The 24,388-nt window shown below is 41.1% G+C and overlaps 3 protein-coding genes across 4 annotated transcripts; all 3 read left to right on the plus strand.

The window, feature by feature from the left end:
* Positions 1-651: 651 nt before the first annotated feature.
* On the plus strand, positions 652-16,885 carry LOC134219706 (uncharacterized). Of its 2 annotated transcripts, none has more exons than XM_062698544.1 (4): positions 652-1,028; positions 13,424-13,621; positions 13,686-13,707; positions 15,715-16,885. In XM_062698544.1, the coding sequence occupies exons 2-4, from the start codon at positions 13,445-13,447 to the stop codon at positions 15,879-15,881; spliced, it is 366 nt and encodes a 121-aa protein (XP_062554528.1). In that variant the 5' UTR covers positions 652-1,028; positions 13,424-13,444; the 3' UTR covers positions 15,882-16,885. The 2 variants fall into 2 exon arrangements, with proteins under 2 accessions (XP_062554528.1, XP_062554527.1); XM_062698543.1 differs by having other exon boundaries at positions 659-1,028; positions 13,404-13,621.
* LOC134219705 (general odorant-binding protein lush) lies at positions 13,723-15,708 on the plus strand. Its single transcript, XM_062698542.1, has 4 exons — positions 13,723-14,621; positions 14,685-14,855; positions 15,114-15,228; positions 15,323-15,708. The coding sequence occupies exons 1-4, from the start codon at positions 14,556-14,558 to the stop codon at positions 15,409-15,411; spliced, it is 441 nt and encodes a 146-aa protein (XP_062554526.1). The 5' UTR covers positions 13,723-14,555; the 3' UTR covers positions 15,412-15,708.
* Positions 16,886-23,467: 6,582 nt separating the features above from the next.
* LOC134222292 (uncharacterized) lies at positions 23,468-23,869 on the plus strand. The gene has a single exon (XM_062701434.1). The coding sequence runs from the start codon at positions 23,468-23,470 to the stop codon at positions 23,867-23,869; it is 402 nt and encodes a 133-aa protein (XP_062557418.1).
* The last annotated feature ends 519 nt before the right edge of the window (positions 23,870-24,388 follow it).

The raw sequence follows: 24,388 nt of genomic DNA on the forward strand, positions 1-24,388 counted from the left end.
ACAACATAGTTCTCGAAGGTGCAATTCAAAGATCTAATAATGATGATGATGATGATACTACCATCTATTGTAGTAAGGCATCTGGCACCGCACCCATATACGTATGTGGTCGACTTGCGGTTTGCAGCAGTATTGCACTGGTCATATCTGACAATAAATTTTATCCTGCTTATATTGCCGTTTGTACTTCATCTAACTCCTGTTTTTGAGCCCTCGTTTCCTAGATTGAATTCGTTGTGTACAAGCATGCTGTGAAATAGTATTACACGTTTTATAACAAACCGAGTGTGTAATTTGTTGTAACGAACTTAACAGACCCAATACATGGGGACAAGAGCGCATCCTTATTCATCCACGAAATGTTAAAAATGGGGAGTTGGCGTACCCACTCTTCCTATCAAAATCGTATCAATTGGGTGCCACAACGTTTGTTAAATGTCCTGATTATTAGTAGAATAGTGGAATGTCTTCAACTGTCTTAGACGGCTCATCAGCTCAATAAAATAAATAATCTACGCAATATTATATCAATCGACTACTTATGGCTTTTTTTCTATCCCAGCCTGTATAGCTGGTTTTGTTTGGCGGTCGCTCTGTAATAGGTGATACTACACATGGCTGTACTGAAAGCGAGAGAATCACTTCCGTCGTCTCGTCGCCTCTCTGCGGCACGCGAAACTCACAATCGTGATAGCATCAGCACACCACAGCACGGACGGAGATCAGTGTGCGATTTTTGCATGTCGAGACGACTGATACATAATTTGCAGAGATTTTCTCGCGTCTGAGGTCGCGGGGTTGCAATCCATATACACGAAGTGTTTCCAGAAAAGCGCCTATTCTATTGTTCCTAGTGTAGAGTAGGTAATTCTTCTAGTGGACACTTTTTCGAATCCTAGTGAAACGTTCTACGAATTTATAAAGTAGTGCAGCAAGGGAGGATACGGAGGAATTTCGAAAGCAGAACAGAATCTCGTTGCGTGCGGAAAGCTTCACGCGAAACGCTTCGCTGTACACAAAGGAAACAGGTGAGAAAAGCTGGACACTGATTGATTGCAGAGATAACGAAATTGATTTTTCCTCCCCTGGTACGAGCATTTGGGCGATGGTTAACAAATGGGAAAATATTTTCAAAATATTGACTTTTACTGTCCTGAAATAGTATGTTTTTCATGTGTTTAAAACGTAATATATGAATTGAGTTCGCGAAGGAAAAGGAATATGTATACATTCAGCAGATAACGATACAGCAAAACAATTAAATGATTTGCATCCAGATAATGCAACTCACTGACGTACGAAGGCAAGACACAAAAGGCATATAATTTAGAACACCATACATAGATAATAAGTTGTAATTACCTAAGCCTGAAAGTGATTGACTATAAATCCAATGGTAACATTTCCAACAACTTCGAGCTCAGTCTAAATATGAAGTCATCTTTATTTCAATTCAATTAATGTAATGTTTTATCTACAGATACGTTTTTCATTTTCTACTTGGAAATGTCTTCAGTATTTTGTTATCAAGTGTTCAATAATGTATCTGTTCATACACTTTTGTTAGAAATGTGTATTTGGATAAAAGATTAGAAGTTATTATTACCTTAACATATTCGAACTATTAAGTAAGACATGCATAGAAGGCTTAAGGTTATCAATCCGGATATGATGAGTACGATAATAATCATTCTGATCTAGAATGTTTTTGGGTGAGATCTCACCTCACCTTACAAAAATTTAAGCAATATAACTAGCATGGAAGCCTTCAATTGCTTGCTGTGGAATTGAGCACAGGAACGTAGAAGAAATGGAATTAAAATTAATCTTACAAGCCTTTCGACAAGCCTGAATCGCTCATGTGATCTGTTCGCGATGTATACAGTAAACAATGTTTTAACACATAAGTTTTACAAAACACAATACCGCGTGTGATCGAATATTAATTATATTTAAATATTTTATTCGCTTTAGATAGTCAAAAATTCAAAACTAGTCAACAACTGAGGAATGAATAATGAATCTCTCCTGATCACTTGTCGCAACAGAAAATTTGTTTGTCAACTTCTTTCGCTCAGTACTTAACGACAATCCTCATCCATTGGATGAAAGCTACATTGAAAGTATCCCGTCGTTTTCCATCCGACTTCCTCAGGTCACATTCAGCAATGCAGATATTTGCGGTCAACAATCGGCAACATACAAAGTGTAGAGAACCGTCAATATCCACCTTGAACTGTTTTGCTGAAGTTTTTGAAAGTGTTCTGCATGGCGTGTTATACCTAGCAGTACAGTCCATCATTTCCGAACATCAACAAGGCTTCATGAAAAAGCTCTAGACGACATCTAACCTAATGGCGTTTACTTATACAGCACTAGGCGAATGGGAGAACCATACCCAGGTCGATGCTATTTATTTCAAATTTTCAAAAGCGTTTGTACCTGTAGTAAGCTATAGACGAATCCAAGTAAAAATAAGAAGAAGACACACGACGGTGTTAACTTTGACAGATCCTACAGCACAGCATAGGAAGATCATTTTAAAATGCTTATAATAAATTCCAGACAAAATGTAATTAAAATCTGATTGAAGTATGATACGGAAAAAGTTCCGAACTGTATGATAGATACATTTTTGGAAAATATTCAAAAAATTGAGATAAGCTTCCGAATATGTAATTCAGAACTTTTTCCGTACCCGTGAATAAAACTAGCAAGCCATGACTTCGACAAACGACAGAACTTAGACATTCTTCAATAAAGCTTTGAAACGAGTACACGTCTTTCATTGCTACAACATCAGAAGTGGGATTACCATCAAAATGCTACTACGTAGTCAAAAAACTTTTGAAGAATTCTCGCTTCGCTGCAATTCTCGCTTAACTTTTCTAAAAGGATCTAAGTAACATTTTTTTCATGAATTATTTTGAATAGCGCAATCAACAGAACAACATGAAAGCTATTGATTGCAGTATTCAAATTAATTCATGAAAAAAAATTTACTTAGGTCCTTTTGAGAAGTTAAGCGAGAATTGCAGCGAAGCGATGGGGATGGAAATCTCGTCCAACTGGAAGATGCTTCAGGATCCAGATATGTGGAATCCATTATAGAGGATGAAAATTTCGTCCAAACTGGAAGGCAGGAAAGGAGAAAAGAACCACAAACTGTAACATATTTTCCAACTTCAGAAGGTTCAAGTAGATCTATGTATCCATCAACAGAGGCTCCTGTTTTATCAAATCAACGACCTCATATCAATCAAGCCGGAAATGCAATCAATTCTTCTTGGCAGCCGTTACAATTGAATACTTTTCCGAATAACAGTGTGCGTCAAGATGAACTTTGCTCTATATTGCCAACGTTTACCGGTCATTATCAAGAAGACGTTAACCATTTTTTGAAAACTCTATCAAATACGAAACAAGCGCTCAATGTCGACGAACAAATCATGAAGATGGTTTTAATCAAGCAGTTGAAGGGAAAAGCAGAGATCTGGTAAGAACATAACTGGCAAAGCGAACTTGGTCTGGACGAGAATCGTTCGAAGATTATTATGAATCAAAACGACTTTTAGCGCAGAAAATGAATTTACCAGAAAAAGAGCTCATCGAATATCTCGTGGAAGGAATAGAGGATCAAGTACTGCGGAATCAAGCCAGAATTCAGAATTTTGCTACTGTCAACGATGTGGCTCAAGCGTTCCGGATGATACGTTTCGATTCAGCACCATCTAGCAGAAGGGTGAAGCTCTGTTTTTTTCCTGCAATCAACCAGGACACTTTGCTGCATATTGTGGAGTTACCTGAGGAACTAAATTCCACCAGAAGAAATACGGAAATACAAGAAACAATTCTGAAACATCAAGACAATTACGAACCGACAGGACTATAAACAATTTAGACGACCATCGTGCAATCCTAAATGACGGACAGGTAAAATGCGGCTTGGTACAGTTTTAATTCATTGATAGTATTACCAATTTGAAGGCTCTTTTTGACACAGGTAGCCCAGTCTCACTGATACGCCGCGGTTTGATCAATGGAAAAGATATTAAAAGGATTGATGAACAAAAAAAACTTTCGTGGTATCGGTGGGAAACGGCTTAAACTTTTAGGATTATTCTCTAACAAAATTTTGATCTAGACGAGCTCGGTGGTCTAGTGGCTACCACTTTTGCCCTATAAGCAGGAGATCGTGGGTTCAATCCTATGTTTGTCATTTTCCTACTTTGCATTTCTATCTAATTTCTTCCTGTGTTTCACGTTCTCTCAGAACGATTCCTACTGTTAAACCTTTAACACTAACAATCCAAAAACCTCCCGTGGCACCTATGAGAGGTCGTAGAGTTCTCTGCATCTATCTTAAGTAGGTGTCCAACTAACCATGCTTCCCTTTCCTCAGCATTCGCAAGGACGTGGCCAGGATAGATCTCGACTATTGGAGAGTGCATTGCTTCCATCTAAGAGATAGCGATTTAGTCCCAAATCAATATCTGTGGTAAAGAATGAAAGTGTTGCTACTCTCATACAATAGTCTTGGCTTATACCGCCTACGAATTTGTGCGAAATGCTCAATGCTAATGCTAATGCTAATTCTCTAACAAAATTTTGATAAAAAATATCACTTTCAGTATTGATTTTTATGTTGTTCCTGATCATGTACTACACCTCGTTGATCATCATGCAACCTGGTATACGGACGATAATACAAAATAATATTAAAATGTTTTCGGTCGATTCACACAATTTGAAATCTGAAGATCCAAAATCAAATTTATTTAATACTTATTTGTTCAATCTTCTTCTTATTGGCATTACATCCCCACACTGGGACAGAGCCGCCTCGCAGCTTAGTGTTCATTAAGCCCTTCCACAATTATCAATCGCGAGGTTTCTAAGCCAAGTTATATAAATGTTGCATTTGTATATCATGAGGCTAACACGATAAAAGGTTTATGCCCAGGAAAGTCGAAAAAATCCCAACCCGAAAATTTCCTAGACCGGACCGGGATTCGAACCCAACCACCCTCAGCATGGTCTTGCTTTGTAGCCGCGCATTGCACCGCACGGCTAAGGAGGGCCCCTTGTCCCAATGTCAATTCTAATTTACTTGATAATGTAAAAATAGGTAATATATCAAATAATCATTTGGCAACTTTTTCTGAAATTTTTAAATCTATGTATCTTGATTATTCAAAACCCACTAAAGCAAAAACTGATTATGAAATGGAAATTAAGTTGAAAAAAGGGGTTCCGTTTCATTACAAACCTCGAAGCCTCGTTGTCTTTCGATCAAAAACGCAAAGTTGATGCAAAAATCAAAGAGCTTTTAGATGAAGGCATAATCAAAGAAAGTAAAGAATGATGATTTTAGACTTTGTGTTGATTACAGGAAATTAAATAAAGATACTGTGCGTGACAATTTTCCACTGCCAGTTATTGAAGATTTATTTGATAATCTGAAAAATAAATCTTATTTCTCAATTCTTAATTTAAAATCTGGTTTCCATCAAATTAAAATAAATCCTGAGAGTACTCAATACACTTCTTTTGTAACACCTAGTGGTCAATACGAATATCTTCGTGTGCCTTTTGGATTATGCAATGCACCTGCTGTATTTCAACGTTTTATAAATAAAATTTTTGATAAGCTTATTAAGGAAGATAAATTATGCGTTTATTTAGATGATATACTTTTAGCTACAGAAACAATAGAGGAACATTTTGAGATTTTGAAGGAAGTATTTGAAATATTAAGTCAAAATCTATTGGAGGTTAATTTAGACAAATGTAAATTTTTGTTCAGTGAAATAGATTATCTTGGATATACAGTTAATAACAAAGGTCGAAAACCAAATAGTTGTCACATAGAAACAGTTTCAAATTTTCCGTTACCTCCAAATTGCAAAGACGTTCATAGGTTTCTTGGTTTGATGAGTTATTTCAGAAAGTTCATTCAAAATTTTGCTGTTATTGCTTGAACTTTATACAGTTTGCTTCAGAAGAATGTCGTGTTCAATTTTGGGGAAGAACAAATTAATGCATTCAAGCTTCTACAACGTAAATTAATTTCGGCTCCTATCCTTGCTATTTTCGATCCCAATGCTGATACTGAACTGCATTGTGATGCCAGTTCTTTTGGATTCGGTGCGATTCTTCTACAAAAACAACCTGATAATAAACTTCATCCCATAAGTTTTTTCAGTAAAAAAAACGGATGAGAACGAATCGAAACTACATAGTTTTGAATTAGAAACGTTAGCTGTAGTTCATGCAATCAAAAGATTTCATGTTTATCTTGCTGGTAAAAAATTTAAAATATTCACTGACTGCAACGCATTGGTGCAAACATTAAGAAAGAAAGATATGAATCCTAAAATAAATCGTTGGGCATTGTTTTTGGAAAATTATAATTTTGATTTGGAATACAGGAGCGAAGATAAAATGAAGCATGTAGATGCTCTCAGTAGATTGTATACAAATAAGAAAATTGTCACCAATGACTTAAAGAATGAATCCGAAGATACAATAGCACTGCCTAATGAATTTGATATACAACAAAATATTATTATAGCTCAGGAGCAAGATCAAAAAATAAAAAATATAAAACATATTTTAGAAAATTCTGCTTTTCCAGGATTTATATTAGGGTAACGGTACCAATAGTGGAGGTATTAGTAGATCCACAAAAGAAAATATTTTTTAAAAATTGATAATTATGGGAAATTTAAAGCTTTAATATCTTATTCAATAGAAAAACTAATAAATTTGCTAACAAAAATTAAATAGATGTCATTTAACATCAACAATTACCAAATATTGCTTGCACCACTATGGGTACACTATTCCTTTAGTGGCGGTAAAAAGTAATTTTGTTTCCCATAATGGTGCTATCCATTAGTTTCTTATGAGACTCGCCACTATTGGCACAGTTGCACCAATATAGGGGCAAGGGAGTCAATTTTGTTAAGGAAAATCATTGTTTTCAATAGTTTTTCAAGCGAAATCTTAAGATAAGTTGCATTTAACAGGATATTTAAAGCACGACGCATCAACTGAAACCATCGTAACGTGTATAAATCTCATTAAAACCCCACTACCTCCACTATTGGTGCTACCTCCACTAAGCGTACGGTTACCCTATTGGATGGAATTCTATTCAGAAAAGACAATGAGAAAAACTTACTTGTTGTACCGAAAAATATGATCAACAATGTTTTAAGATCGTGTCATGACAACTGTGGACATATAGGCATAGATAAAACAATATCGGAAGTTAAAAAACTATACTGGTTTTCTAGTATGAGAAAATATGTTAGGAATTATATAAAAAATTGCTTATCATGCATTTATTATAACCCAATTGAAAAAAAAGAAGGATTTATGAAAATTATTGACAAAGGAAATAATCCATTCAATACTTTACATTTAGATCATTATGGGCCAATTGCTTTAAAGTCAAGTGGTAGATTCAAATATATTCTTATAGTTACTGATGCGTTTACTAAATTTACTAAATTATTTGCAACAAAAACAACATGGGGCAGCAGGGACTATGTCCAAGGGCTTGACGACCCCTCCCCATGGCCACTGCGAGTTAGGGGGCCTGCCTAGGATGTGGTGGGGTTTGACAGTGGGCTCTGTTAAACCTCTACAAAAAGCTGCATGTGTCTATAAGCAGGCCCTATCAAACCCAGTCAGCATATGAACGTATATGGTGTCGTGTAGGATGATGGAGTGCAGGCGATAGAGGTACTTTTCCACACAACATGTATGTACATCGTCTCCAATTTAACATCTTGTATTGCACCATGTGCGATTTTTATGTAGACTGGGAAGCGACCGTGTGCCGCTCAAAGCGCACAAGCCCAACACGAGTGCCAACCGGCACATCAGGATTAATACCAGTGAGATCCTGATTACGGTATACTGGTCACGGCAAGCGACACACACCCGCGCGCGAAAGTAATGCAAAATAAACGACATGTAAAATGAACGTAAATTTACATTTTTATTTAACCTCAAATAGAGATAAAATAAGGGTTGCTGAATGACATTAGATTTCCGATTAATATCAATTATTTTCAATTTTAATCCTGTTTCTTTTTTTACTTTTCTTACGTTAAAGAAATGATGACGCGGGCGCCTAATCCGTAATTCAAATGAACAATCGCTCACTTTGAGCGATTGATTGTTTATTCTCGCGAAGAATGAACAATTGAACAAATTAAGGAAATGCTAATACTGCTGTGTAGAAGTTGCATAGGTCACATCACTTTCCATGGTGAATCCCGATCTATGTTACAGATTACCCCACCCAACTAACACTACTTCCTTCCCGTGGTAATTGTGGAGATGCAGAGGTATTCTCGGTCTCTAGTAGCAACAATTACCACACACTTACATTCCCTCCCTTTCCCAACTGACTGTAAGGACTTGGCCGGCGCCGTTATTGATCAACATTTGCGAGCTGCTGAAACGTGCACTTCGAGAGTAGTTGGTAAATCCCAACCACTATTCACTTGGATCGTAGTGCAATTTGCACCAGTTCTGATCAATCACGGAGTAGCAACCATTGATATGTACAGTCAGTCTAAGCTAAGCTAAGCTAAGCTAAATTATTTGCAACAAAAACAACAATTTCTGATGAAGTGATACAGATTTTAAAAAAAATATATGAATTATTATAGCAAATCTTTGAGAATAGTCACTGACTGTAGTAGTGGATTCTCTTCAAAGAAGTTTGAAGAATTTTTAAAAACGCATCACATTGAGCATGTTAAAACAGCAATACGTACTCCACAAGCTAATGGACAAGTAGAAAGGATGAATAAAACATTAACACCTATGTTAGCAAAGCTTTGTAATGAAACTAATTATGCGTGGGACCAACTGTTATTTAAAATAGAATATATTTTTAACAATACATTTAATAAAGCAATTTGTAATTATCCTAGTGTATTATTGTTTGGTCAATTACAAAATAGTTTACACAACGAACATTCAAATTTGGAATCATTTGTTCGAAATAGACAACCATCGAGTGAACCTCCTCATTTCATTTATTCAGACTAAGGCCGAAGTGGCCTGTGCGGTATATAAGAGTCTTCTCCATTCGGCTCGGTCCATGGCTACACGTCGCCAACCACGCAGTCTACGGAGGGTCCGCAAGTCATCTTCCACCTGATCGATCCACCTTGCCCGCTGCGCACCTCGCCTTCTTGTACCCGTCGGATCGTTGTCGAGAACCATTTTCACCGGGTTATTGTCCGACATTCTGGCTACGTGCCCGGCCCACCGCAGTCGTCCGATTTTCGCGGTGTGAACGATGGATGGTTCTCCCAGCAGCTGATGCAACTCGTGGTTCATTCGCCTCCTCCACGTACCGTCCGCCATCTGCACCCCACCATAGATGGTACGCAGCACTTTCCTTTCAAAAACTCCCAGTGCGCGTTGGTCCTCCACGAGTATCGTCCAGGTCTCGTGTCCGTAGAGGACTACCGGTCTAATGAGCGTTTTGTAGATTGTCAGTTTGGTACGGCGGCGAACTCTATTCGATCGGAGCGTCTTGCGGAGTCCAAAGTATGTACGATTTCCAGCCACTATACGTCTCCGAATTTCTCTGCTGGTATCATTTTCGGCAGTCACCAGTGAGCCCAAGTACACAAATTCTTCTACCACCTCGATTTCGTCATCACCGATGCCAACTCGCGGTGGGTGGCTCACATTGTCTTCTCTTGAACCTCTTCCTATCATGTACTTCGTCTTCGACGTGTTGATGTCTAGTCCGATCCGCTTGGCTTCCCTCTTCAGTCTGATGTAGGCTTCCTCCACCTTCTCAAAGTTACGTGCCATAATATCTATGTCGTCGGCGAAGCCAAATAGCTGGACGGACTTATTGAAAATTGTACCACTCGTGTTAATCCTTGCTCTTCGTATTACCCCTTCCAAAGCGATGTTGAATAGCAGACACGAAAGACCATCACCTTGCCGTAACCCTCTGCGGGTTTCGAAGGGACTCGAGAATGCCCCTGAAACTCGAACTACGCCCATCACCCGATCCATCGTCGCTTTGATCAACCGTGTCAGTTTATCCGGAAATCCGTTTTCGTGCATTAGCTGCCATAGCTGGTCCCGATCGATTGTATCATATGCGGCTTTGAAGTCGATGAATAGATGATGTGTGGGCACGTTGTATTCGCGGCACTTCTGCAGTACTTGGCGAATGGCGAACACCTGGTCCGTGGTGGAGCGTTCGCCCATAAAACCCGCCTGGTACTGCCCCACGAACTCCCTTGCAATTGGTGCTAGTCGACGGTATACAATTTGGAAGAGTACCTTGTAGTCGGTGTTCAGCAATGTGATTGCGCGGTAGTTGCTACAATCCAGCTTATCGCCCTTTTTGTAGATGGGACACACGACACCTTCCATCCACTCCTGCGGCAAAACTTCCTCCTCCCAAATCTTGGTAATGACCCAGTGCAGCGCTCTAGCCAGTGCCACACCACCGTGTTTGAATAGCTCTCCTGGTAGTTGGTCAACCCCAGGGGCTTTGTTGTTCTTCAGCCGGCCAATCTCCTCCTGGATTTCTTGGAGATCCGGAGCCGGTAGAATTATGTCCTGCGCGCGTCCCCCAGGTCCATCACCATACCGCCATCTTCGTCTGCCACATCGCCATTCAGGTGCTCTTCGTAGTGCTGCCGCCACCTTTGGATCACCTCACGCTCGTTCGTATGAAGGTTCCCGTTTATGTACTTACACATATCAGGCTGTGGCACGTGGCCCTTACGTGAACGGTTCAACTTCTCATAGAACTTTCGTGTGTTATTAGCACGGTACAGTTGCTCCGTCTCTTCACGGTCTCGATCTTCCTGCTGACGCTTTTTCCTCCGGAAAATCGAGTTTTGTCTGTTCCGCGCCTGTTTATATCGTGCCTCGTTCGCCCTCGTGTGGTGTTGCAGCAATCTCGCCCATGCTGCATTTTTCTCTTCTACTAACTGCTCACATTCGCCGTCATACCAGTCGTTTCTCTGATCCGGGGGCACCGTGCCAAGTGCAGCGGTTGCGGTGCTACCAATGGCGGATCGAATATCTCTCCAGCCATCTTTAAGAGACGCTGCGTCTAGCTGCTTTTCCGTTGGGAGTGCCACTTCCAGCTGCTGCGCTTATTCTTGGGCTAGTCTAACGTCTTGTAGCCGCCCAATATTAGGCCGCGGCGTCCGACTTTGACGCGTGTTGTACACCGTCGAGAGTTTTGAGCGCAGGCATACTCCAACGAGGTAGTGGTCGGATTCAATATTCGCACTGCGGTAAGTGCGGACGTTCGTGATGTCGGAGAAGAATTTACCGTCGATTAGAACGTGGTCGATTTGGTTTTCCGTTTCTTGGTTAGGTGATCTCCATGTGGCCTTGTGGATATTTTTGCGGGGAAAGAAGGTGCTTCGGACTACCCGAGGGACTACCATCCCGCGGGAGTGAACCTCCTAATTTGCCTGAACTGAGAGCAAAAGCTCAACAAAATAATTTAATAATAAATTTTGATGAAAAACGAAATGCTACAAGCAATTATAAAGAGGGAGATTTTGTTGTGTTGAAGAATATCAGTTCGCATAAACTTTCTAGTAAATTCAAAGGTCCGTATAAAATTTTAAAAATATTGCCAAATGATCGATATGTCGTTAATGATATTGAAGGGTTTCAAATTTCAAATGTTCCTTTTAATTTGGTTTGTTTACCACAGAATATGCGTAAATGGATAGATCATGATTGCCCGACTCATGATTGTTTCGATGAGGACATCGAAAATGTCAGGATGGCCGAGTTGTAGTAAGCTATGATGAATAAAACTAGCAAGTGAATAAAACTTCGACAAACGAAAGAACTTAGACATTCTTCAATAAAGCTTTGAAACGAGTACACGTCTTTCATTGCTACAGTACCTCATGCACTAGAGATAGAAAAACTTGATCGACTACATAGGATCATTCGGTGGTTAAAATCGTACTCAAGGCTTTTGTCAAAGTACATGGCGCCATGGCATTCCCCCTGGAGTACCGCAAGGCAGTCATCTAGGTCCGCTCATCTTTATTATTTTTGTTAATGACCTGTGCAATAACCTGAACTCCGGATAACTGCTTTAGGCGGACGATCTGAAAATTTACCGTGCTCTAAAATCGCTTGTAAACTGCTATGTTGCAAACTGGTATTGCATATGTTTCAAACTAGTGTAACATCAATGGTATGCTAATGAACTCGACTAAATGCAAGCAGTCACAATCATCAAATGCTTTATCCAAGCAAGCCTTTGGCACAGCAGAGTGTGATCGATCCGCACTCTATACAAATCCGCCCAGCCCGTTAGCATAGCGTGTGATGCTCTCACGAATAAATAAACAAGGTGCACTCGCTTGACTGCGGATATACAACAGTAAAGCACATGTGAAGATTGGACAAATCAAGCATCCGAAAGATATTCAATTTGCAAAAAAGAGCTAACCGCGGTGGAGGTTGGTACTCGGATTCTGATGGCTTCTCCGCAAACGTGACCTTCAAGTGGTCTTGTTGTGTAGGAGTTATCACGCCTATCTAGAGAGTAGGAGGTTGAGGGTTCGAGTCCCTCCAAGACACGTGGATTCTTTTTCGCAAATTTCATATCAATTTGCCCATTTCGAAACATGTGCTGTGCATATGCACAGTCAAGATATTTAACAAAAAGCACGGCCGAGCTGCCGAATAATATGCAATTAATTGTTGTTTGGCTTGTTTATGTTTTTTTTCTCTTTTGTCTTATCATGAGATCTACCATGATCACATTGTCAGCTACAGGCAAATCCTGACCCAAAGAATACCCTCCCCAATATCCAACTCCGTGGGTGGTACTTATGAGGGTGACGTTGAGTCGAGGCCTCTCATTAAGTAAGTGCTACATCAACACTTCCTTCTCCTCCCAAGTTACGGTGAAGATGGGCGTGGCCAGGGGTAGTAATCCTCATGCTTTTGTGATTTTTATCCTAGATTGAAATCAAGGACCATGGAATATGCTATGCTTTTTCTTTTTTGTCATCATCAATAGCGAATTGAGCAAACCGAGCAAACCCTTTCGTTAGGAAAGTTTTTTTTAATCATAAATATCGATTTGATGCTTCCTTGTACCGGTGTCCGGTACCTACTGTGGCTGCTAGGTAGTCATAAACTACAAGTTGGTCACGTGGATGGGAACTTTTGCATTAACTTCTGCAACATGCTTTAAAATTACGACTATTGATTCTCTTGTGTGTCTTCAGTAAGCGAGATAAAAACTTTGTCCACGAAATCATTTGATTCCATAGAATATTTTGATCCAATAAACGAAAGTTCTTATCCCTGAAAATATCAAGTTTTTATAAGACTTTCGCTCATTACAGACTCATTACACACCCACCAGAAAATTATTCGATCGAACAACATGCGCGTGGAAATGAATCTCGACATCCAGGAGTCGCGGGATCTCCAGGAGGACTTCGACACTCGCTTAGCGCAGTTCAAACAGGACCCGGACAAGATGAGCGATATGATGATTTTCGTGGACGATGTGCTGAGCGAGGCACAGAAGAGTGCCGAGGTAAAGCTGAACGATAAATCGGTATGATATGTGTTTGACAATCCAAATCTTACTAAAATTCTAACATATCTTTTGTTATTTCCAGGCGGAAGAGAGACCTAGAAATGGTATGTACTATTTACAGGCATTGTTATGGAAAGAAATCCATTACAAATCCATATGTTCAACATATGTATTTGAAATAATGATTGTAAAATAACATCGGTCGTTTGAGACAATATATTGTATACTAATCTTCTTATTATATGCATAAAAATGAATTTCTGTCTGTCTGACCAAAAGATATTTTAGTTATCAGATAAAGATTGTCGCTTCGGTTTCCTTTGTTCTGCTGTCCGAAACATGTGTGGTACCTAAGCGATCATACACATATTACGTAAGCATTTTTTCTGGGTTTTTTCATAACTAATCAGAGAATAAATCAGTTTTAGGCGAAACGAAATGTGGTTGGGTCTGCTAGTGTCAAATATAAAGGTATGCGATGCGCGCGCCTCTAGTTGTAAAACTTGTAAGCAGTCGAATTTAAAATGATCGTTGAGCTGATGGTTGTTAGAAATCTCATCAGTGTTACGTATGTTTGTCTGTTCTTATAGTCTGGACAGACTATAACAATGATTTCTCAACTGGAATGATGTGCTTCGGTGACCTTCCCCATAGAACTTTCCAAGCAGTAATTATCTCGGTAATTATGACACCGCTTTCTCATCGGTTGACTGACGCCTCATGCTTGCGTTGAGCGTACGCCATCGATTGCCCCATGGCGGTGTGATTTCATCGATTTCGGAACATGTCATTAGCTAGACAGGTGGAAATGACCAATTTCGCAGTTTCCTAGGCATGATTCTGCACTATGTTTGCTTAAATTCAAGGAGTCCGCCCTATTGAGTGACTATTTGGTGATGTGAGAAATTGGTGTGAATATCTCTGTTCTAACAGTTCAGCATGAGTACTAGACATGAATGTCGTAACGGTAGTAGTCATGATGCTATCTCTGATAATGTTCAATCCAAGTGAGAGTGCTGTGAGTATCCCCGTATTATATTTAATTTAACGAAAATTTGATTGAAAATACTATTTTTAACAGATGACGATTAAACAACTTAAAAATTCACTGGACATGATGAGGAAGGCATGTGCACCGAAGTTTAATGTCGTCGAAGCAGCACTAGATGAGTTAAAGGCCGGACGTTTTTCAGAAGATGCGGATAAAGAACTGAAATGCTATACCATGTGTATTGCTCAAATGGCTGGAACGGTAAACTATTTGAACATAAGATATTAGATTTAGTCGCCACATACAGAAATTGCACAATGGAACACCTTGAAGGCGATGGATATTCTATGGAGCACAAGATGTGCACTTTCTTCAGGGCTGTATAACTTCTATCTGCTATTGTACTATTTTACAAAGTCGATGGTCGTGTATTCCTATTGTGCAATTATTACACTTTCATTGAGCATATAGAACACATGTTGGGCTATTTAATTATTATTTCATTATTATTCTCACTAGCTTACGAAAAAGGGGGATCTTAGTCTGTCCAAGACAACTGCACAAATCGAAGCTATGTTACCACAAGAACTTAAAGCTCCCGCCAAGGAAGCTTTGAATGCTTGTAAGGATACACGTGAGTATCGGAACTTATTATATTATTAGAAAATGAAATGAAAATGATTCAGTGTAAATTAGCAAAAAAACTAATATAATTGTGAATATTTCAGAAGCTGGATACAAGGATCCGTGTGAGAAAGTATTTTATTCGGCAAAGTGTGCTGCTGAATTCAATCCAGATGCTTTCGTATTCCCTTAAGACGAACTTTTGACCTAGCGATGACTACGGAAACATGAGATCGGAATATGTAATCTGCACAAATAAACAATCGCTCCACATCCTCATCCTCTACAAAAAAAAGTTTTCAAGTGCTATTATCTCTATTAGCCTCTGTGTCATAAGTGTTAATCGATTGTATTTTATGTATGTTATGTATGTTGTAGAGAATTGTATAAAATAAATATTATGTTTTATCAATATTTTGTCTGTCTCATATTAATATGAAAACTAGTTAGTATAATAATAGAAAAATGACTAATATACATTATTTTTTGCTTTCAGGAAATAAACTTCTAAGTGGTCTAAAACAACATCGAGTTGTTACCCGCACTCGAGGACTAGTTTTAAGAATTTTCGAAGCGATATGCAACTGTACTAATTCAGGGCCTCTCCCGGGCCAAAGACCAACCGGAGCTGCTACTAATGTGGCCTCGCCTGCGGAAAAGTAGTCACTTTATATCTATAAGGCTTAACTATAAACGTTCAGTGTAATACCCACATAACCAATACGCATAAGGAGAGTATTCTATGCTGTGAACATTCGATGGAATAACGGCGAAGAAATCGTCGAACTCTTAGCACACAGATTGCTGAATAATTAACGTGTGTGCTATTCTTATTTCAGTATATATTCGTACATTGCTAGGTAGTCCTGTGTATTATCATTTGAGAAGAATCTACACCGCTTTTTTCCCTATTAACGGAACCTTTGGACGAACACTATTCCTCTTTATACATCTGATATTTTACTATTTTTAAGCTTATGGACGCCGTTTTTGGCAAAAAATATACACATATTCCAACAATGTAGCAAAGTTTCCTTCCACAAAAAAATGCTTATACCAGTGTCCTACGTGAATGTCTACAAGATACAATCAAAAATCTATAAATGGTTTCATGGTGAAACTTCCATGGTGAAGCTAATCGAATGAGTGTTTTAATCATATTGTATACACCTTTTATACCTATATTATAGGCTAGTTTTTCGCCTTTTCACCCATTATCTCAAAATGCATGTAGAAACGATCATTAACTCAACTTTAAACAAAAAACTTATTTATTTTGTAAAATGGTATAAACTACACATCGGCATTCCAGCATTTTACGCTTTCTAATTTTCATAATAATATTCTTGTCTGAAAAGCATATCTCAAAATCTTGGAAAAATCAATATTGTACCTAAATCTCGTGTGCGCTCAAGGTAGAACAAGATTGGATGTATCAGTTGAATATATACAATCGATTATATAATAAAAGCATTAAAAGTGTAATTAAAGACAAGAGGACTGATTGATCTCCAGCTTTAAACAAATTTTATTGAGTGATTGAACCCATGAAATTTCTAGATTATATTTTAGTATCATTCATCATACCCGCCCACCCGCGTATACTTATAAAGTGTGGATGTTATAAATGATATAAATGGTACAATATATCTATTAGTATCAATGCATCTAGGCACGTGTTTCTTCCATTCTATATCACATATCAATATATAAAACTCAATGTTAGAATGTTTGTATGTATGTTCCAGCATAACTTCTGAACCCCTGGACCGATTTCCACCAAATTTGGAACACTTATTATGTATCTGTTCTAAGGATATGATTAAAGGGATGGGAGAGTCATTGGAAAAAAACGGGTGTGGATGAGAGATCAACTCAGTGTAACTTCTGAACCCTTTGACCGATTTCAACCAAATTTGGAAAACATATTCTCAGTCGAAAAAAGATGTTATTTGACTGGTCGGAAAGGTTATATAGGAAATAAAGGGGCAGTGCATATTTACGAAACAAGCAGTTTTAACCGTTGGTCCCAATGTGTGTCTTGTTATGACTCCTCCACAAGCACCCTTTTCACCGCCAACGAGCCCCCAATACCGTTACACAATCCTAGAAAAAATATGTGAATTTCACATAAGAAAATATTCTGCAAACCCGTCGAAGATTAAACCGAACATATTTGCTGAAGGAATGAAAAAATTAATTTATATATTTATGTTATTATGCCTAATTCGATGGACCCTTGACTTTTTCTTGATATGAGTGGTTTAGTTTTATTCGTATGATTAAAAACAAAATCAATTCAATCAAAGTTAATTGCCTATTTTTCGGTTATTATAATATAATATAATATAATATAATATAATATAATATAATATAATATAATATAATATGGCTATAGCCACCCGATATTAATTTACAATGTTCTTTAAAACTCCGATGTCGATATGTTCATTATGTGGAAGATTTTGATTTTAAAAATGTATTCTTTCGATGGGACTCGAATCCATGACCTTCAGTACCTAAGACTGGTGCTTTTTAATCAACTAAGCTGAAGGACCTCCGTTGGCCTTCGCAATTTAGCGGCTATTAAATGATAGATCCCATTCCCAGTCCAACGCTCGAGCCAGTCGGATCGCTACATTTCTGCTCACTCAACTAAGTTTTCCCAGTGTTTTCGCAAGAGTAATTTTCGCCGGGTTTTTTCACCGCGTTCGTAATGGAAATCTGCAACCTGTAACCTGCGAGTTACAATTAACCCGTTTTGTTTAGTCTTGTCGCCGAGTGTATTTTGGGTAGTTTGTGTGTCGCTTTAACTGGCTATACCCACTATGCTTTTGTTTTTGTTTTAATGGCAACATCCACCACCACTGTGGATTTGTAAATATTTTAATTCGATTGTTCGATTGAAAATTTGGAGTTCCCCCGAAAGTGCCGTGGTTCGGGAACGTTAAGTGCTGTGAAGGTGCAGTGCAAAAGGGTGTAGGATTGCTGCCATAATGGGAAGCCAAACGCAAAGGAAATTTCGCATCCCGGCGGTCTAGCAAAAGATTCCAAGAACACCCGCCGTCCTTACTGTGGGGGCTCAGCCAGTAGAGTTCCTCGCCCCCGCAGTTAATAGTCAAGAAGGACGAAGCCAGGCAGTACAAAGGGCGTACTGTCTGGGGCAGAATTCTGTGGAATCTGTCGGGGCCTACTACGGCGAGTAGTCGGTTCGGTGTTGTACACCAGCGTCGCTAGGGGGATCCGATAAAGGAGCTTGCTCTTCCTCCTAGCTAAAAGTCAAGGACGGCTGCCGGAGGCAGTCCCTATAGTCCAAAAGCAGGAAGAAGAGAAAGAAGAAGTCGAAAGTGTGAAGAAGAAGACAAAAAAGAATAGAGGAAGAAGGTGAAAGAAGAGGAAAAAAGCGGAGGCCAGTTTGCCTGCTGGCCACCCTCCCGGGGTGAATTGTATGAGGGGAAACTCATAGGTCTTTCAAACCAGACACCTGGGGAGGCGAACCCAGGTAGTGTGGGGATGGGATCACCACTCCCGACCCACTAAAACCAACTCCTTCCTCTCCGGTCATTCCCCCGGCCCGCAATTAAGCAATACATCGGGGAATGACTATTGTGCATATGACGTGCCCAAGTGCACGTATGCGCCTCAACTCTCCTAACACACCCCATGCACCACATGTGCACAAGACACACTGGCACCGCATGTGCCCCAACACTCACCTGCCTATGCCGCTCGAGTGATTGCAAGAATCTTACAGGTACGCTGCAGGAGGTACCCCATGCCACCATCTCACAACATAGACAGTCCTCATTCAGTATGGTGTTCACACCGTCCTGCAACAGGGTGGCACCACTTGTCTACCAAGCCGGAGGCGACCCTAGGTTGGTGGCTCCTATGCCGCTCCTACCTCAGCTACGATGCAGACCCTTTCATGTCTCCTACTTCTGAGGTGCCGCAGAGGTATCTGCCCTCGACACTCCTGCCAGGCCTCACCTCTGAACAGAAGGAAGTATACAAACAACAACAACGCTACTATCCAGCTTTTCACGCACGGTAATGGCGATTACTCGCAGGCAAGCTGGTGGCCATTAGCGCTTGCGGAAAAGTGGATTGGCATTACATCCCCACACTGGGACAGAGTCGCCTCGCAGATTAGTATTCATTAAGCACTTCCACAGTTATTAACTGCGAGGTTTCTAAAGCCCCAAACGCAATACAACGGAACGGCGACGGAAACGGAAAATTTGACAGTTAGCCCATATATTTTCTGCCAAATTTGCCGTTTCCGTCGCCGTTCCGTTATATTGGGTTCCGTTATTTGGGGCTTAAGCCAAGTTACCATTTTTGCATTCGTATATCATGAGGCCAACACGATGATACTTTTATGCCCAGGGAAGTCGAGACAATTTCCAATACGAGAATTGTCTAGACCGGCACCGGAAATCGAACCTCCAATACATTTTTCAAATCAATATCTTCCACATAACGTACATATCCACATATGAGTTTCCATAACATTGTAAATTAACGTCCAAGTCGGGTGGTTTAATCCCCGGAAATAGGCAATTACCTTTGATTGAACTGAACTTGAGTTGCGTGCTCTTGCCTACGCAATGCGGTCGGGTCTGAGCTTGACGACCGACTGGCAAATAGCTTACACAACCTCACTTGATCAGTACCGTTGCTGATGAAGAATGTGTATAGCCGCCAGACATTCTAAATACTCGCGCTCCTCTAATGTGGACGTGTACAATACACATGTGGAAGTATTGGCTTGATAAATGGATTGCGAGTGATTTGACTATGCGTCCAATTTGGGAATCTCGAGCTCGTTCAGTAGCCGCTAGGTTGCGAAGGCCGACGGAGGTCCTTCGTAGCTTAGTTGGTTAAAGCACCAGTCTAGCGTACTGTAGGGTCATGGGTTCGAGTCCCATCGAAGGGAAAGCGGTTACCTCCAATACATTTTTCAAATCAATATCTTCCACATAACGTACATATCCACATATGAGTTTCCATAACATCTTTTTATTCGCCAAAAGTGAAACAAATCGATCATCCGACCCCATCTACGTCACATGCAACTGGAACTCCTATTTGCACATTTCTAGAACTCATGGATACCAGCACTACTACTTTGGTGGTGAATGAAACCAATTCCATTACCCCCCTCATCCGCTGGAAGCATTTCTGTTGGCGCAGTAACCATCGAATTGTTTGTATCATAGTATGCCACTAACATATATGACATTAAATGTATCAGTTAGCCTCTACATATCGAACCAAACAGACGTGTTATGATTTATTTGTCCAATTGTATGGGCTCCATGCAGTTGCTAAGGAAACAGTTCTGTTTGGCGAGGTGGACATTTGTTCAACCCGAAGAAAAGTTTAAAGAAAATGGCCGGAGAAGGAGGAAACGGATCTCGAGATGGTTCCGGGGATCAAGAAGACCAAGTTCGAAATGGTACCAGGAATCAAGCCGCCATCGGAGGTCGTTTGCCGAGCAGCTCTGTATCATTGCCGGTGCGGCTAGTGTTAATCGGTTCGGAAAATTACAGCTGATGGTCTTTCGCGACCAAAATGATCCTGATCAAGGAACGGACGTGGTGCACAGTAAAGGACCGGCAGAATGGTGAACCGGCGGTGAGCGACGAGATTTCCGAGCAAGTTTTGGCCACGATATGTCTAAACGTCGATCCCAAGATCTACGGACTAGTGCGGACTGCCAAAACCGCAAAAGAAGCGTGGGACAATTTGCGGGATTTCTACGAGCATAGCGGCTCGACACTGAAGATTGGCCTGTTGAGAAGACTGACGGGAATCCGACTGGTTGGCGCTGAACGGGATGAAGAAATCATTTTCCAGACGACACAGGAGTACGTGAACGAACTGTTTACGACGTGTCACCTGCTTTCGGAGGTAGGTTTCAAAGTGGACGACACCTGGTTAGCGAGTTTGCTGATGAAAGGCCTGCCGAAGCAGTACGAACCGATGATCCTGGGATTGGAGTCGTCGGGAATGCAGCTTACGGCGGACATCGTCAAGGCGAAAATCTTGCAGGATGTGAAGATCGGCAACAATTGCAAGTCAAGTGATGGTGCGTTTTACAGTAATCCGAGACTGGAGCAGAAATCTGGACAAAAGTCTCCGGTGAAGTGTTTCCGGTGCAAGAAGTCGGGACACTATGCATCGCAGTGCCAGAGGAAATTTAGTGAGAAGAAGGAAACCCGAGGGAACCAAAGTGGTCACGCTGCATTCTACGCGGCGTTCAACGCAATACAGTCGTCAGAGGTTAATGCCGACTGGATCTTCGATTCCGGTGCAACGACGCATCTGTGCCAGAACAGGAAGTTATTGGAAGAAGCTGAAAATGTGTCGTCAAGTATCAACGTAGCGAATAATGCGAAAGCTGACGTCATCTCGAAGGGCGTCATCAATCTGGAAGTAGACATCGGAGGTTCGTCGTGTGGTATCATCATGAAGAATGTGCTGTGCATTCCAGATTTGGCCTTCAATCTGCTGTCCGTGGGCAAGATGTGCCAGAGTGGATACCAGGTGACGTTCGACAAGAGCTCGTGCAAGGTCGTTAGCCACACGAAGGAGCTGGTCGATCGTGCTGATCGGGTGCGCGAGCTGGTCCACTCCAATCTCTCTGGGCCAATGGAGACGGTATCGTTGGGAGGAAGCAGGTACTTTCTGACATTCATCGATGATGCGAGCAGGAAGGCGTTTGTATATTTTTTGAAATCGAAGGCGGACGTTTGGGAAACATTTGAAGATTTCAAGTCATTTGTCGAGAACCAAACGGAAGAGCAAATCAAGCGGATCAGAACGGACAACAGCAGAATGGGCTTGCAGAACGGATGAACCAAACGTTGGTGGAGCGTGCCAAGAGTATGCTGTTTGATGCTGGGCTTGGAAAACGATTCTGGGCGGAAGCGGTAGCCACTGCTTCATACGTCGTCAACCGTTCACCGACAAAAGGTCTTCAAGTCACTCCTGAAGAGAAGTTTACGGGAAAGCGTCCCGATTTGTCGCACCTACGTGTGTTTGGAAGCGAAGTCATGGTGCACATTCCGAAGGAGAAGAGACGCAAATGGGATGAGAAATCAGAACGTTGCATCTTCATGGGCTACAGCGAGAACTCAAAAGCGTACAGAGTGTACAACTTCAAGACGCAGGACGTAGCAGTGAGTCGTGACGTGATATTTCTGAAGGAAGGTCAAGTTACTCCGAGAGAAGAAGATTCCACCCAAGAAGCACCTTTCGAAATGGTTGTGCAGAACGAGATGGATGTTGCAGAGAAACAGTTCGTAGACGGTGAAGAAAACGAACTGGAGGCGCAAGATGACGAGCTCAGTGAAACCGAATCCGAGGAATCAGAAGACGCCGACAAGACGTTGATCGACCCTGACACAACAGTTGGTAAGGCGCAGTGCGAGGGAGCGCGTAACCCCAGGCAAGTATCGGGATTTTCATTTGGGACTCAGTATTCTTCCTGACGAAAGTTCCCAAATTCCACATCTTCGCGCAACCCCAGGTGATGCGAGCGTCGAGCCACAGACGTTCCAGGAAGCGATTTCGTGCGAGGACAGCGACCGTTGGAAGGACGCAATGGTCGAGGAGTACCGAGCGCAGATGAAGAATCAGACCTGGAAGCTTGCCGATTAGCCCGCTGTAAGGAAAGCACTCCGTTGCAAGTGCTACGAAAGGGCTACTCTCAAGTCAAGGGTGTCGACTACGAAGAGACCTATTCGCCCGTGGCCCGGTATGCCACCATCCGCTATTTGATGTCGTTGGCTGCCAGGTTGGACCTGAAGATTCACCAGATGGATGCAGTAACAGCGTTTCTGCAAGGTGAGTTGGAAGAGGAGGAAATTTATATGGAGCAGCCAGAAGGATTCGTCAACCCTGACGGTCCGAGGAGTGTCTGCAAGCTCAAGAAAGCGCTATACGGACTGAAACAATCCAGCAGGATTTGAAAACAGAAGCTGGATGGCGAATTGGAACTAAAGCGATCGAAATACGACACGTGCATGTACTATAAAATTGAAAACAGCCAGATCCTGATAGTAGCGGTGTATGTCGATGACCTCCTCATCTTTTTCAACAACCAGCGTTGGATAAACCACCTCAAGATGCAGCTTACGTCGAAGTTCGTCATGAAGGATCTTGGATTTGCCAACAAAGTCCTTGGCATCCGAGTGACGCGAAAGAAGTATACTGTGTAGCAGATACTCGAACGGTTCGGCATGGGGGACTGTGATCCAGTTGCGACCCCGGCGGACCACAATCAAAAACTGACGAAGCAGATGAGTCCTATCAGTGAGGATGAACGAAAGCAGATGAAGAAAGTTTCGTTCCGTGAGCTGGTGGGAGGTCTCCAGTTCCTGGTGTGTTGCACGCGCGCGGACATCAGTTTTGCCGTGAATGCAGTCAGCCAGTTTAGCAGCGATCCAGGCAAATCGCACTGGACATCAGCGAAGCGCATTTTGCGGTACCTGAAAGGAACGAAGGAGATGAAAATTATTTACAAGAAACAAGAAGACGAAAGTTTGACTGGGTTCAGTGATGCGGACTGGGGAAACGACATCGAGACGCGACGGTCCACCACGGGATATGTGTTCATGAAGTCAGGCGGACCGATATCGTGAAATTGTCGGAGGCAATCGACAGTGGCCTTCTCGACAACTGAAGCGGAGTATACCCAAGTAACCATGGAACTATATATGGTTGCAAATAATACAGTCATTAAAGTTGACTTAAAGTGGAAAAAGGCCCTTTTACGACCGAAATAATGCTTCATTACTTAGATATGTTGAAATGAAATATAAGTAATGCATCGCTGCATTCGTAACGCTAAACTAGTGTATCGTTGCTTGACAATTGATTAATAAATGCATCTTTACATCGTTAAAATTGATCTAATGCAATTAGCATTTAATATGATGTTCTATGATTTAATACATGCATTAATTAATGCTTGATGGTTACTTGGGTATGGCGGTATCGGCAGCAGTCCTAGAAGCTATCTGGTGGCGAGGACTACGACAGGAGCTATCCGGCGGTACTGAGAAAATAACCATTTTTGCGATAACAAGAGCGCAAATCCACCTAGCGGAAAACGAAGTCGGTTACTCTTCACGAAGTAACCACATAGACATTCGTCATCA

The sequence above is a fragment of the Armigeres subalbatus genome, chromosome 3 (assembly GCF_024139115.2).
Source record: "Armigeres subalbatus isolate Guangzhou_Male chromosome 3, GZ_Asu_2, whole genome shotgun sequence".
NCBI classification, from domain to species: Eukaryota; Metazoa; Arthropoda; class Insecta; order Diptera; family Culicidae; genus Armigeres; species Armigeres subalbatus.